At 40.5% G+C, this 14,710-nt stretch overlaps 1 protein-coding gene across 1 annotated transcript; it reads right to left on the reverse strand.

Moving 5' to 3' along the window:
• Positions 1-23: 23 nt before the first annotated feature.
• PLAC9 (placenta associated 9) lies at positions 24-12,325 on the reverse strand. The gene is made up of 4 exons (XM_032116089.1): positions 12,139-12,325; positions 2,399-2,496; positions 1,378-1,498; positions 24-208 (listed from the first exon to the last, which is right to left on the reverse strand). The coding sequence occupies exons 1-4, from the start codon at positions 12,194-12,196 to the stop codon at positions 198-200; spliced, it is 288 nt and encodes a 95-aa protein (XP_031971980.1). The 5' UTR covers positions 12,197-12,325; the 3' UTR covers positions 24-197.
• Between the last annotated feature and the right edge of the window lie 2,385 nt (positions 12,326-14,710).

Below are 14,710 nucleotides of genomic sequence, written 5' to 3' on the forward strand. Positions count from 1 at the left end.
AGAATACAAAGTTTGACACAGTGTCTAAAAGCAAATACCTTTTTATTATAAAGCACAGCAACACAGAAGACAAACTACAGCTGAGGATTGTTCACCCTGCACAAATTCTGGAAACACAAGCTTATTAAATGATCAGAAGTGCAACTGTTTATGACAACCACACTGTTACATTCAGCTGTCTTCTGTCTTCACAGTGCTCAGCTGGCATCTGTATAGAGAAGAGCTGATGTAATTATTTTTGGTTATGAGATCAGGATCAGTCTTTGTGGATAAATCTCATTTAAAACATTAATCTTGCTACTCTAAAGTGGGGAATTGTCACTTTGGTTCATTAAATCATCGAAGGTCTAATGTGTAATTCTTGAGCACTTTGGTAGTTGTTACAAGATCCATCTGAGTAGTACTTGGCTGTAGATGTGCTGTGTGCTGATTTCTATTTTAAATGCACTGCAACACTTCACTGGAATACTTTTCACTTTTACTGGAATACCCCCTTCCATTGCAGGGGAGTAACTTAATTGTTAACCTGTTAACTGCTCCTCACAGAAAACTGGAAACTTCAATGGATAACAAAGTTGGTGAGGAAATTATCAATCATGGTGACCAGATCCATACAGCCTACTACAAGAACCAAAAACCAGCATAAACTCTACTGCTGTCTACTTCGAGCCCGCTTCCGTCACTGTAAGTGCGTGCACTGTAGTGTGCCCAGGTACAGCTACCTTAAATGAACAAACAGCCCAGCACTGACAAAGCTGATTTCATAAACATGTCTGTGGATGCTTGTATCTGTCCACAAGTGGTTTGTTTTCCACCGGGAGTGTCTCACCTTGTTAAATGCACGACTGGTACTTGGGCAGAGAATGAAGAGCATAGAGCATTATAAGAAAGTGAGTAGAATAGGTGGTCTCATCCAAATAATTTCTCTTATGGTTTAATTTATTCCAAAAACGTTTATCCAGGAGCACATTTTGTGTAAGGGGCTTACAAATGTCAAAGTTGGATTTAAGATACCAAAATGGTAATACCTCCAATTTTTTTTGTGGTTGTTGTTGCCCTCCCTTACTTTGTCATACGTGAAGCTAAAGAATCACAGAATCTTAAAACTGAAAGGGACCTTGAGATAACTTCGTCTGTCCTGCCGTTCTAAGGTGGGTTGCTTCCTATTCTCCCATCCCTCTCTTTAGTGGTTGTTGAAACCTGATTTTCCAAACTGGACCCAGAGCTGGGGTCCTGAGGCCCTCAGTTATGAGGCCTTAGCTACCCTGAGCTGAATGAAGGAATTAGTTCACATCTTGGAGGAGAAAAGAAGGCATATTTGGTGGTAATATATGTAATGCTTTTTTCAGCTTAGGTTATACCTGACCAGATACTGACCATCAAAAATGTCTATAAGTGGAGTTCCTGGAGCGGTGGGGATATTCGATGTTGTCTCACTGATGATGTTGAGCAGTGATTTGACTTCTGATTCTAGGTGCTCCACTGTTTTTATTACCTTCTAATGGAAACAAGGGAGAAAAATGGAGAAAGGAAGCAGTCAAAGAGTCAAGTGGAAGGAATTGCAGCAGTCGTGTTTGCAGAAATGCAAACCTAATGTCCTGTAATGCTAACAGCTAATTTAGTCTGTATTGCGCATTGCAGGTTTAAACATTTCTGGTGTTCTGCTGGCCTCTAGTGGCACCAAGTATTAGCACTTCGTTTTGCAAGAGTTAATTACAGCACCCCTATTTAAAGAATAATTTGACTTCTTGGAGGGAGCTTTGCGTTAATTTGTTTGTAATTCTTTCTCGTTTCTGAGACACCATTATATGCAATAAAAGAATGTGCATGGACAATGAGAGGAGTTGATAGGGTGGAAAGAAGAGGGCTGGGAGGAGAGCAGAAGGGAGGTAATGTTGCCATTTGAGAACCACAGCATGGAGGTTGGGAACTATCCAGCTGAGAATAGTTAGCAGGTACTTTTGGGTGCTTAAGACACCAGAGAAAAAAATTCAAACACTGCACCTTTCCTAGAATCCCAGTCATAGAGCCCATGTAGCTCTTAATTGTCAACAGGGGTGAGCAGAAACTCCTCAGTCGGAGTCACCTGCAGAACTCACATCTACCCAAAAGCCAATGTGAAACTTTAAAAATACTGATTCTGAGATTTTTAGATTAAAGGCACAGTTATAAACATTTTAGAAAAGGCTGATATATAATAAGTTATTAATCAGTTTTTTTGGAATTCATCAAGATTACGTATTTCTGGTGATAATGGCTTTATGGACAGTTAGAAACTATGACATCTGAAAAAAGTCCAACGTTGACTAGATAAAGTCAAGAAGGGACATTTTTTCTTTGGTCAACAGGATAGGGCAGAGGTCTGGTGAGATTCAGGAGCCAGCACAATCCCTCTTACCTCTTCAATAATATCTAAGCGTTCGTGGATCGTATGTTCATTACACCAGCTTCCTCTTTCCAAACTTCCAGGTACCATACTGACAGGATCTGCAGCAGCTGCAAAAACAGACACAGGTAATTAGCAGGAGGTTTTTAATAGCAGGCCTTGCCTTTCTGATTGCTGAAGTGGTATTTTGCATGCTACACGGCACTGTTTATGAACCAAATGTAGGAAGTGAACCTCTTTTCCAATAACTACAGCTATGCCCCAGTGCTGTGAATGTCTCCTTGCCTGCATGCGTCGTGTTGGTTGGAACAAGGTGTTTTCTCTTGCCAGGGGTGGTTTTGTTTTGTTTATGTGTGTGTTTGTTTTACACAATCTATTTTTTTCCTACCTGTGTAAGGTAAGTTTATAGGCTGTAACTCTGTCTCTCTTAAGTGTAAAACCTGACTGTTGGGAAGATCTGCTTTACACAATCATTCCTCTAAGACTTCTTTCAGAAGCAGCTGGTGCGGTAAAGCTTTGAAGAGCAGCTAGCTTGTCCAAATGGATGCGGAATGATGGCTGATGATTCCCCTGTGCCAGAAAGTTGTTCCTTACAGTCTGACTTTGCAATGGGAAGGGAAACAATAAAAATGTGTACAGCTGGTATCATTTGCTGACTCGTATATGGTGCTATGTACAAAGTCACATATCTCTGTTGGTTATCTGTGTTTATCTCTCAGTGCTCATGAGCTCTTGCTCTTTGAACTTTTCAGTCTGCTGGCTGTGCTCCATGAAAGGTCAGTAGCTGCTGACATCCATGCTTTAGTGGAGCCAATTTCCTTTTCATAATTTCTGTGTAGCATTCAGGAACATTTAATTTTAACATGTGTGCAGAGAACTGTAGCGGAATATTTTAAACTGTGCTAAAGTGATAAGTGTATCTTGCTGCATGTAAAGTTAGGTTTTGCTCGTTTGATGCTTGAAGCAGCTATGATAATGAGGAAGCAGCAGCAACTCATTCTGTCGTTGATTGTAACAAAGACAAAACTGAGCTTGTGTTGTAATGAACAGTAAGACACATGAGAGCAGTAACTAGTTCTGTCTTCAGTACTGCTGTGCCAGAGCAGTGATTTGGAACTGCTGCAGTGCTTCATCTCAAGCCTGTGTCAAGATTTCTGAAACAGAGGTGTCAGGTGATGGCAAACGTATCAGTGAGGGTCATTGCAGTTTGAGGGGGATGAGAGATGTACTCTGAGTTGGAATGGCATTCTTAGAATTGGAGGGTGGAGGATGGAGAGGAGGGATTACAATGTAACCTGACTTACTGGGCATTATTTGGAAATTGGTTTGGCAAAGATTTGGTTGGGGTTTTCTTTAGTGCATTCACCAGAAGGTGGTGCTGCTAGGACAGAAACCCAAAGACTTCACCTACCTGTTTACTAGAGTGCTGAAATACAGCAGGTGCTCCAACACCAGCTGCTTTGCAGTTGCCATTTTTTTCCTCTTTGCTGCTTGTGGTAGTGGTTTATGAGTGTTGTTACCGTCTTAGTGGTCAAGTGAACCATGCTACCTCTCAAAATTTTTGTTGCTTTACATGGTTTTTCCATCATGACTGGAACAGTGTGGAGATACTGAAATTGTGCTGGCTGATTTTCTAGGCAGGTGTTTGTAGGTGGGGAGGTTAGATATGATGGATGAATGGCATTTGTTCAAAGCAGGTGTGCCATGAGAGGTATGTATAGCCAATGTAAGGTTGTCACATCTTACTGTGAGCTTAGCCAAGCACTGCACAGCTTTGTGTACATCTAGAGAATGAGGTAAAGGGGTTGCTATGAGACACAGGACTCAGTAGCTCTTGGTTCCTTGGGGTGGTGGGTTCCTCTCCTGACGCGGAGGAAGACAGCTTTCCACCACTCAAAGCACGTTGCTGCATTATTAGCTGTAATGGGCATACTGAGGAGGACAAAGTGTCTTGTCCTAGTTTGACAGAGCTGTAAGATGTCACTCAGAACAACAGAATTAGTGCAGTGCCTAAAAAATTTGACAAACAGGCCAAGCCTAAGTGTCTCAGGAAGCACCTGATAGCTGATGTTAGCAAGGCTAAGGGTTAGTATAAGCCAAAGCATGTCTAGTTGTAGGCCTCACAGTATGGAGTGGCTGAGGGCTGAGCTAGCAGAAACCCTCTCAGGACCTGTGTGTCCATGTCTCATTAGTGACTTTCACACCAGAACAGAGCTGCTCAGGCTCTTGCAATTGCCCCTTCTCCACCATGCCAGAACAGGGTCTTTCAGGTGGGTGGCTGCTGCTGCTGGCAGGGAAACCAGTGCTTTGTCAGTGCAGATTCTTCTTTTTTCTGAGTCCTGGCTTGAGGCTTTTGCTGCCCAAAACACTTATGGTTATTTTGTTGTCTGGCTTTAGCTCTTAACCCACAGCTTTATCTCTGGGACGGGCTGTTCGCAGGACACATCCGGTCCCTTGTAAATATGGCACATGTCTGGGTCACTATGGTCAGGCAATTCAGCCAAAGCAGTAATTTCCATGTGCTCAAAGAGAGCACATGGAATGTTGCTTATGAGCACTGCCCTTCTCTGTTTTGCAACCAGTGAAAGAAAGGGTCACAATCTGCCTTTGGCACTGACTGTACTCCAGCAGCATCTCTACTTCATGTAATAGTAACAGTCAGCTTGTAAAGGAAGTGAAGAATGGAAGGCTGCAAACCATGTAAGCAGAAGACTAATGGCCTTTTAGGATACTTCCAGGTACTTTCTTTGTGAAGTTACTGAAGAAGTATTTTCTAAATGTAAATTGGAATTTTTACTTATCTATGTTTCAAAGAACATGCGCAAGTACAGAAAACTTTGGTAGTAAGTTTTGAAGCTAAACACTTTCAAAAGGGAAGTGTTCTTTGTATGCCGTATAAATTACATATTTAAAATGTGTGGGTGTTTGCAACTTGTGACAGCTTAGTCAAGTGTGTAGGAGGCATATTTGAATGTCTTAAATCTCTCATTTGAAACTTAATAGATTATTTCACCCAGACACTTGTAACATTTCAGTATGGCAGAGAGAACATTACCTTTCAGTTAATGTCCCATCTGCAAATTTCTACCTGATGTTTCTTGCAAGTGAGATGCTTAGTTAAATTCTTGAAATCCCTTCTATTTGATATATAGGGTGATTATTTCCCATCAAGAACCAGAACTCTCGTGTTCAAGATCAGAAAATGACTCATGCTTTTTTCCCTCTGATTAAGTCCTCTGTGCTACAGTGATGGTGCCCATAAATCTGGGTAGTTCCAACCACCCTATGCTGTCATGCAGTCAGACACTAGCAGGAAAATGGAGCATCTCTGAACTGTTCGCTAATAAGGATCTGTTTAATAGAAGAACATGCTTAAAGTTTGAAAGAAGTAGCATGATGAAGAGCAAGATCTATGTATCATGGTCAGCCTGACCGTACAAAACTTGATCTTAAAACAAGGGAGAGAAAGAGCAATGAAGTAAGAATCAAAACAGCCTTGCTAAACAGGTTAAGAGCAGGGGCCTTAGATTAAGAATATCTCTCAGTTAAGATCTTCTGCCTCCTGTACATTTGATATATTCCCCCAGCCCTGCAAGGTGTTGCTTCTCTGTGCTCCCTGAAGAAGTTCCCTTCTAGGAATGTCAGGGTTCTTTGTACCCAGATGGCTGTTAAATGGTTCATTTTGATCATCCAAGTAGTTGCTAATGGTAAGCATCAGAATAAACCTGAGCAACTGCCTCTTTGCTGTCATCTCCTGCTGTTACTAGGACTGACAGAACTGAAGTACGTGATGACACAGATCTGGTAGGTCTTTTTAAGTATCCTTCCTAATGATACGTTGCTGGTCCAAATGAAGTTACAGGCTTGATCTAGAAATTCCTGGGTTGGGTTCTTTGGTCTGCATTACAGAGAAGGTCAAGGTGAGTGACCGCAATGTTCCCCACTGATCTTAAAACCTGTAAAATTCCTTTTGCCTCATTCTGTGATCAGTGTGGTTTTGAAAGTTGACTGCAGGTTCTTGTTTGTGCTCAGTAGGGCGGGAGGGGAAAAACAAAGCAAGCCACAGGCCAAGTGAAAGATGTGAGGTTGAAACAGGAACCAGATAGCAAAAAAGGAAGCCTAAAAACATGCGATAGAGCAAGGGGCATAAAGGTGAACATGTCTAACTCTTCAAGAAAACGCACTGTGTGTTTTTGTTTGCACTGCCTTAGGTTTAGCAATACAATTTTATTTCAAGAGCATATAGCATAAGGTGGCTGGATAGCTTTTGATGAGAAAAGGAATAGGGATAGTAAAGATTTATGTTCCAACAGGAAAAAGGTCATGAACTGGAGGTTCAAGTTCAAATGGTGAATCCACTAACCAGTTTGGGAGGAATGCAACAGACCTCTGAATGGATTTGCTGATCTTTGCTTAAATTATTTTTTTCTCTAAATACAAGTGCTGGATTCCACTTTAAAATTTGCATGCAACTTTGAAATGCTAGCTCAAGAAATCGCACAGTTTTCAAAAGTGGTTGGTGAAGATAACCTGCAGCTGAATTCAGGAATGATTCAATTGCTTTGAACCTGAACTGATACTAATAACTGTCGGTGCTAGTGCTTTCAGACCAAAGACTATGTTAAGCTAAGACTGTTAGTCATATTTAATTTTGGAGGCTGTTCTTCAAAGCATCAAAGTTAGTTTCCAGTTATGTCAGCCCTTAATTAACTACGTTGGCATCCTGGTATATGGAAGTACTACCAGTTCCATTATCACCAGTGTGCCCAAATTCATTTTCAGCTGTGATATATAACTCAAGACATATTCAATTTTAATGTTAGGACATCAAAACTAAATGATTTGGATAGCAAGTGTTGTATTGAAAATGCTTTTTAATGCACTGATTCCCTTCAAGTTCTTAGCCACTCAGAAGCATATCTTTAACTGGACATAGAGCATCTTTCTGGCTGTAATCCATAAAACACTAATGCTTATATGTGATTTAGACACCTCTGAACCTCTTTTTAGGGTTTAGTCTCCATTTCCTTAAAGATAAGGGAATTCTTATCTTTAGTGATTGCAATAAAGACTGCAGGAATTGTAAGGAATGTATAAAACTTCTTAGCAACTTACACATTGCTATAGGTTACTGTGCTTCACACTGGAGGCAACTGCATGGGTTTGCTTATATTTACATGCAAATATATACATATACATGTAAATATTTAAATGTACACACACCTTTACTAGGCTCTAGCTTTTATGGCAGAACGACAAGGCAAATTTCATTCAGGGTAAATATGATCTATCCAAAGTGGGAGATGGTAAGTAGGCATTGTATATTAGACAGTAAACTGATAATATAGGAAGATCTGAAATTTAGGGGTTGTGGGAAGATTGGTTTGTATCGGGGTTTGTTTTGTTTTGTTTCGTTTTGTTTTTATTTCAAGAAGATACATAGGAAGTTTTTAATGCCTGATTAGGGATTAATCTGTAATTTATACATTCACTGAATACTTCAATTGCTGCCTAAATGCCATGTCTTGGAAGATTTCAAATATGGGAAAAAATCCAAGGGATTTCTCCGGTATCCAAGATTTATGAGCCTCTGATAAGGGAAACATCCTGAAGTAAGCTTCTTCCATGAAATTAGTTTTAATATTAATTTTAGAAGCTAAATAACCATATCAGAAATTCAAGTTGCAAAATTGCAGACCTGGTTCATACTTTCTTTATCAAGATGTACAATATGCTACTATGAATATTATTTCAGATCCTACATCAGTTAAGATTATACTTATATTCTTTTTTACCTGAAAGACAAGGAGCAAAGGGGTAATCTCATAGGTTATGGAATGTATTAATGAAGGTGGGTCAGGTATCAGCCTATGAGTTTTCACATCTCTGCCTAGTCTGTCCCATGCACCTCTGTGTGAGATGTCACGGTGTGTTCTGGTCCGACCGTGCATCACTCGTGCTTGTGAGATGTGCAAAACCAGAAATGGGACCTCATAGAAATTGTTCCTCAGTAGATAGTTAGCATATATTATTGTGTAGAACCACTTCATTTACAGGGAGCTTTTGCTACTGTGATCCATGTAATCCTCATTTCATAAGGGGATCCATCTCTCACTTACCCAGCAGTGGACAGAGAGTGCACAAGGCCAGGGATAGTTTGTGCTTCCAGTGGGTGGGGTTTTTTTTTAAGGCACAGAAAATTCTGAGCCCTTGCCCTGGCTGTGTGCCAGAAGCAAAATCGCTACTTGGAAATCTACTTTCCTTTTTCTGCTATTTGACCATATCTATGATTGTAAAAAGCACTTAAGTTTTATGTGTTTTCATTCAAAGGAAGAAGGGTAGCAATTAATTGTTCCTGTGAGGGAACTGTTGGCTTGGACCGTGTTTTCAGCATGCTGGTCTACTGAACAAGCAGCCAGAGACCATCCTCTTGCACTTGCTGCTGCGATGGAAAATGGCTACAGGGACTGTATCTCCCCTTCTCTCACTGAGACTGATAAGAGACACGAGCTGCATAATTTGCAGGTACGTTACTCTAATTCATGCTGTATCTTACAGTGATGCTTTGGGCTGCAGAAAAGTTTGCCTTTATTATGTGTTTATTTTTGTGTGAATATATATTTGTTATGGGAACTGAGCCTAAGTGTTAGGAGGATTATAGCTAGAAATAGGAAATACTTGTGCATAGAGAAGGGGAAGCTGTTTAGGAAGGAGCTGAGTTTTAGTATACATAAAGAATCCAGCTTGTGCAGGATAAAGACTTTTTCAGTTTTCTGAGGACATGGCTTTTAGTCTGTGTTTATTAATAGAAGCTATGGTCATGGGTAGTGGGTGAGGTGAGTCTGTGACTTACTAGTTAGCTCTGTGATTGTGTAGTTTTCATATGTCTAAGTCATGGTAGTAGAAAGAAATAAGTACAATGAAATAACATAATTTTAGGTTTTTTTCTAATACCTAAACAAATCTAAGAACTTGTTTGAAGATGTATTTTCTCTTGGCAGACAGTTCTTTTGTTCTGAAACAACTCAGGAAGTAGAACAGTGAGAGAAGGGGAGATACATACACACATACACACTAGATCCTGACATTCAGGCCCAGGAATCACAACTGCTTCAAGCAGAGCAGATCAGCTGTGTTTATAAATAGAGCCACACCCTGCAGATAAACAACAGGAGTCCTGTATTTCTAAACTTCTGATTTTTTGGAGGAGTTTGATATTAACTTTTGCTTTGCACTTGGGGGTTAGAAAGTCCACAGAACTTAAATTCCTTTTAACTAAACATAAGAAAACATAGGGCTTTATGGATGTGTAAAATCCCTTTATAAAAGGCTCACTTGTGTGCTGAACCCTATCTCCAGATGCCTCCCAATTTTAACAAATGCAGTTATTTTTGGGTACACTTTGTTGTCACAAACTTTATTTCTCCTTCCTTGTTGGAGCTCAGAGGTGTGTTCTGCAAAGACTGTAAACCTTGTGCTGGAGACCACAATGCTGATAGATTTCCATAAGGACAGAAAATACCTATAATATGGAGTATAGATTAAACCATTACTAATTTGTTAGTAGAGAAATATGAGTCCAAGTCTGGTCTAAGATAGGATACCTATCATAAAATTTTACTGTGGCTTTAATTCTACAATGGAGTGGTTTAATTTCCTAGAGAAAAACTGTTCCTCTGTGAGAATGCAAATGGTCAGTTTGGGGCAGAATCTAGCTGTTCTGAAAGGATTCTTTTTTTCCAGTTTCTAGATAATGGTCTAGCTTATAGATCTTCCCAGCTTCGATATTGCATGTGAATATCAGAGGATTCAAGAGATTTTGAGAATTCAAAAAATGTTAGGTGAATGAAGAAAAACATTCATACACTTGGTTTACTTTAACTTGTAGATAAAACCGACTGAACCTTCTGCTGTTTAAAAGCAAGTCACACCACAGTGTGGAGCAGCAGTGCCTGCACTGGAAGCTCTCCCTGGCAGAATGCTCAGCGTTTGGTGCGCTCCCCTAATGGCCCATGCCAGGGGGCCAGCCTGCTTGCCAGGTACTTGTTTACCGGAGAACTCCAGGTCACCTCTCTGCCACGCATAAACATGGAGCAAACTCTTTGCTGTTGGGCTGCCACACCCCTCAGAACGATTTGCCTGGATGTTTTTGTAAGAATGGAAATATGTTTAGATGGGGCAGGTAATGTGCTCCAGACTACATTGTGTGGTGCATTTGAGCAGCATCCCACAAATTAACCCAGCACCAGCAGGAAAGCACTGTGAACTGTGGCAGGAGCATATGGTTGCATCCAGAAGGGCCCCTGTGCCATCCTCTCCTCCTGAATGATTTGGAGGCTGAGCTCTTCGAATATGAGATTGGCTATTGAATATTAATAGCTGAATTAAAACATAAATTCTAGTTTGGCTGAATAATTTTTAAGAGGAACCCAGAGGAGTTAGGATGGAGGGATCTGCAAGAGATCAAAAGTTAGATTCTCCAGGTCAAAGATAGCAAAGGGAAAGTGGGGATGGTCTTTCAGTCAGTCAGGGTGCTCCCCGGATCACGACAGACACAAAAATTGCTCATCTTGCATGATGTACACCATGAAGACAGTAAACATGATTTGCTGACAGAGTAGCTGCCACCTGGCATGATACTGGGTGCTAGTCTCCACTGCAGTTGTTATTCAAATGCTATTCTAATTAACTGGATTTTATCTGAGTTTGTGAATGACTTGAGGTTAAAACCACATTTTTTGGGGAATAGACAAAGCCTTTTTAAATTTTCCTTTAATTTCACGTTTATTTTGGTGAAGCTCACAAAACTCACAAGAGGATAGTGAATTCTTGTGGAGTGGAAACAAATTAGAGTGCTCTTGCTTTTGCATTGATATTTCAGTTCATCACTGAGATAAACATCAGAAAGCCAGTTAAGTAAGAGGATGTCAGGGCAAAGAAGAGTGACTAGGACTTGGGGGCAGAAGGGACTAACAGTTTTTCAGGAAATGTTTTGAATGTAATAGGATTTAGTACCCTGCCATGAAATACAACCATTGTGTTGTCAAGAAAGTAGGACCAGAGAGAAAATAAAGCTGAGTCTCAGCTAGCAGAAAAGATGTAGTACAAACAGGCTGGGAAGCCAGGTTTGTGGTTACACAGGGACTGTAAAGCCTTGAACTAGCCAAACTGAGTAGCTTTCAGTCACACTACAATGTGATTACAGGTTATTCAGCACTAATCTCTTGTTAACGAAAGTAGAATTCAGATGCAGGCTTATCAGATGTTCTCTGTTTGTACTTCCAAGGCAGAAGAAATAAAAATGTGATGCTGTTACCAAGAAATTTAAAAAGAAGCCTTTGAATACAGGAGAATCTTTCTCTAATCACCTTGAACTTCAATCTCATTTCTGAATGGATTAGTGTGATGTTAATACAGCTGCCAGTACAGTAGTTATGGAAATTCAGGGCACTGTCTGCAGCACCTCAATGTGGTTCTGAATTTCTGAAGGTAGAGTGATAGTATCTCCTGTAAGAAGTAAAAAAATCTCTACTAAAACAATATGCCTACAGGACAGACTTTAATGTCACAAAAATGGAGTTTTTCCTCTTAAAAACAATATGCCCACAGAATTTTGACATGTACCTGTGTCACCTTCACATAAAATCCATAGAGTATGCAATTATTTGCCTCCCCCTCCCACCCCATGCAAAGGCTTTGACCTTACTAAGATTAAGCTATAGTTTCTGCTTTGCAAGTTCAGAATCACTTACCTAAAATGTCTTGCTCCTGCAGGACTAGAATAAATGCCAGTGCCCAAAGGAGAAGCATGGTTTCAGCCTGTCCGGACTCTGCCGTAGTTGTGCTGGAGAGCCCCAGAGCCTCCCTCCCTCCCCGGCTTCCTATCGACTCCTCGTCCAGCCCTTCGTGCTGAGGTTTAGCCAGAGTTAGGCGGAAATATGCCCAGGCTGAGCCAAGATTCTTAAGCTGTTCTCTTCTGCTTCCCTCCTTTTAAAAAACACCCTTCCAGCTCCACGCACAGCCCAGCTATCTGGGCAAGCTGGAAGTGGCCCAGGCTCCCCAAAGTTATTTTTTTTACGCTTGTATTTATTTACACAGACTACAATGGAATGTGATGAAAAGCTTTGGGTCCTGTAAATACAGCAAGTAGGCAAGGAAAGGAAGGGAGAAAGGAGGAAGGGGTGCTGGATGTTTCTTTCCCTGTGGAATTTCATCTGGTGCAGGCAAGGCAGGAGTGTTGGAAAACATGGTATCTTTACTTCTTGTGAGCTTATAGGGCTTTTACTATTATATGCTCTTTTTGAAGAGCGCAGAAACATCTTTCTTGGGCAGTTCAATGTGTGGCAGTGTTGTGGGAGGTGACAACTGTCTGTGGTGCTTTATGTTTGGACAGTATAATAGGATCACCTGAGGAGCCATCTGAGCTCTTCTCAGTTTGGCAGGCTTTTAAAATTGGTTGGGCTTGGTAACATCACATGCAAAAATAGTGCTACTCATGGTAGCCTGGCAACGTGTGGGATTTTTAGCAGGATCTTGGTTGAACATTGTTTGTCTAACAGGTTTCTGGGTGCTGACTGGATAAGCATCAGTCTTTGACCTCTCTAGGCTGGTGTTCAAAGACTTAAGGTATCTCCTTCCTGGTATTGTTCCTCACGTTCGTTTGAGTTATCTTTTTTCAAACTACTGCAAGAAAAATGTGAGAGGCCACGAAGGCATCCTGCTTAATCCTAAAGGCTGTTGTCAAGGATAGACAGTGTTTTAACCACTGAAAATAAACCCCTGCAAACTAGAACAGATTTCCTTGGTCTTTACCACCTCCCTAGCAGTCAAAAAATCAAGTTATTTGAATATCTGAAAATGATCCTGTAGGGATGCTATCTCAGAGTTCAAAGTAGAATCATCCTCAGTGACTTCCATAGCAGGTTAGGTTGTAAGCTCAGTTGAAAGGCAAAATAGCCTCAGTAACAGAGATTCTGTGACTGGAATTTAGCTGGTAGTTTTGATGAGGCATAGAACAACCTCAGTGTTTATTAAGTCCTCAGGGCTGGTTTGAATAAGTTAACATTTTTATGAAATAAAAATTAAATGAACTATGAAAATTGGAGTGGCAGTGTTTTTCTGGGTGTTTTGGCTTGAATCACTATGTAGCATACTATAATTCTTACAAATTCTTGTTTTGACAATAAATTTGATTATGCCTGCTGAAAACGTACATAAATCTTAATTTTTTTATAAATGGGTCTTGAGAGAGGAACTGCAAAAGGTAACAGTGAGTTTACCTTCAGTTTTACCCTGTGTTTCAATATGAGATGCTGATGTGGTAGGCTGTGTTTTTTGAAGTGAGACATTATCTATGTGCTGTCTGTGCTTTGAAGAGAGGGAACTGGGGAGCAGAAGAAGAATATTTATGAATAGTTGGCTGCTGCTTTCTGAAAGTGTTTATCCTTTGCCTCTGTCCTTTTTTAAGCAGAATCACCCAATGCATTCTCTGTATTGCAAAGGGAGCCTGCATGGATGCCTTCTGCAAGCTCTCTCTTCCATCCTCTATGTCACACACTAAAAAGCAATGAACATCCATTGAAACAGTTTTCCCTTCAACACACTGGAAAAAAGATGGCAATTTCCATTCCAGACCACCTTTGCTGAGGCCATTCACCCCATTTACAGCACATTTCCTTGAGCTTCCTTCTGAATTGCTCTCAGGCTCCTGGAACAATTCTGTCCCTCTAAGGCACTTGCTGCATATTTTTGCATACTGTGTTATGTTTGACTATAGTGAGGTGCTGGTCTGATAGCCATGGAGAACTAAACAAAATAGTGTGGGTTTTCTCTACTATTATCCTCCAGGGGTTGTTTCTGTAATCAGAGAGAAGTTTTTTCCACTGCAGGGAAATGCAGCCAGAAGGAATATTTCTGTCCAGTGGGATTCTGCTTTTCAGTAGGACTACCTGTCCTGAGATTTTTGGTCATCCTGGTTAATTACCTCAGATTACATTTGTTATTTATAAATACTCAGAGGGAAGTTGCAAGAGAAGACAACTTAACTAGCAACAAAAGTACAAAAAATCTGGGGGTGTGATAATACCCATTAAATTGTAAAGTAGATTTTTCTGAAGATGGATGATTTGAGAGCAGAAGAAAGAATATGATGCAAACATATTTGTGTTCTGAAAAGTTAGTCAGTATCTGATTACCATCAGAGAAAGCATTCTTTAGCACATTCATCTTGGAAATGGCCATATATGAGAACACAATGAGATCATATGAATATAGGTTTGCACAAAATCCAGCTGTTGAGATGTTCCCAAGATACCGGTGGCCAAA

The sequence above is a fragment of the Corvus moneduloides genome, chromosome 8 (genome assembly GCF_009650955.1).
Source record: "Corvus moneduloides isolate bCorMon1 chromosome 8, bCorMon1.pri, whole genome shotgun sequence".
Classification (NCBI taxonomy): domain Eukaryota; kingdom Metazoa; phylum Chordata; class Aves; order Passeriformes; family Corvidae; genus Corvus; species Corvus moneduloides.

What these genes read in the sequence shown, in the direction of transcription:
- PLAC9 (XM_032116089.1), bottom strand. Translation starts at nt 12,196, where the DNA reads ATGCTTCTCCTTTGGGCACTGGCATTTATTCTAGTCCTGCAGGAGCAA. An exon ending in GCAGGAGCAAGACATTTTAG is followed by an intron (nt 2,497 to 12,138) that starts GTAAGTGATTCT and finishes CTGTTTTTGCAG; the next exon opens with CTGCTGCAGATCCTGTCAGT. An exon ending in GCTTAGATATTATTGAAGAG is followed by an intron (nt 1,499 to 2,398) that starts GTAAGAGGGATT and finishes TGTTTCCATTAG; the next exon opens with AAGGTAATAAAAACAGTGGA.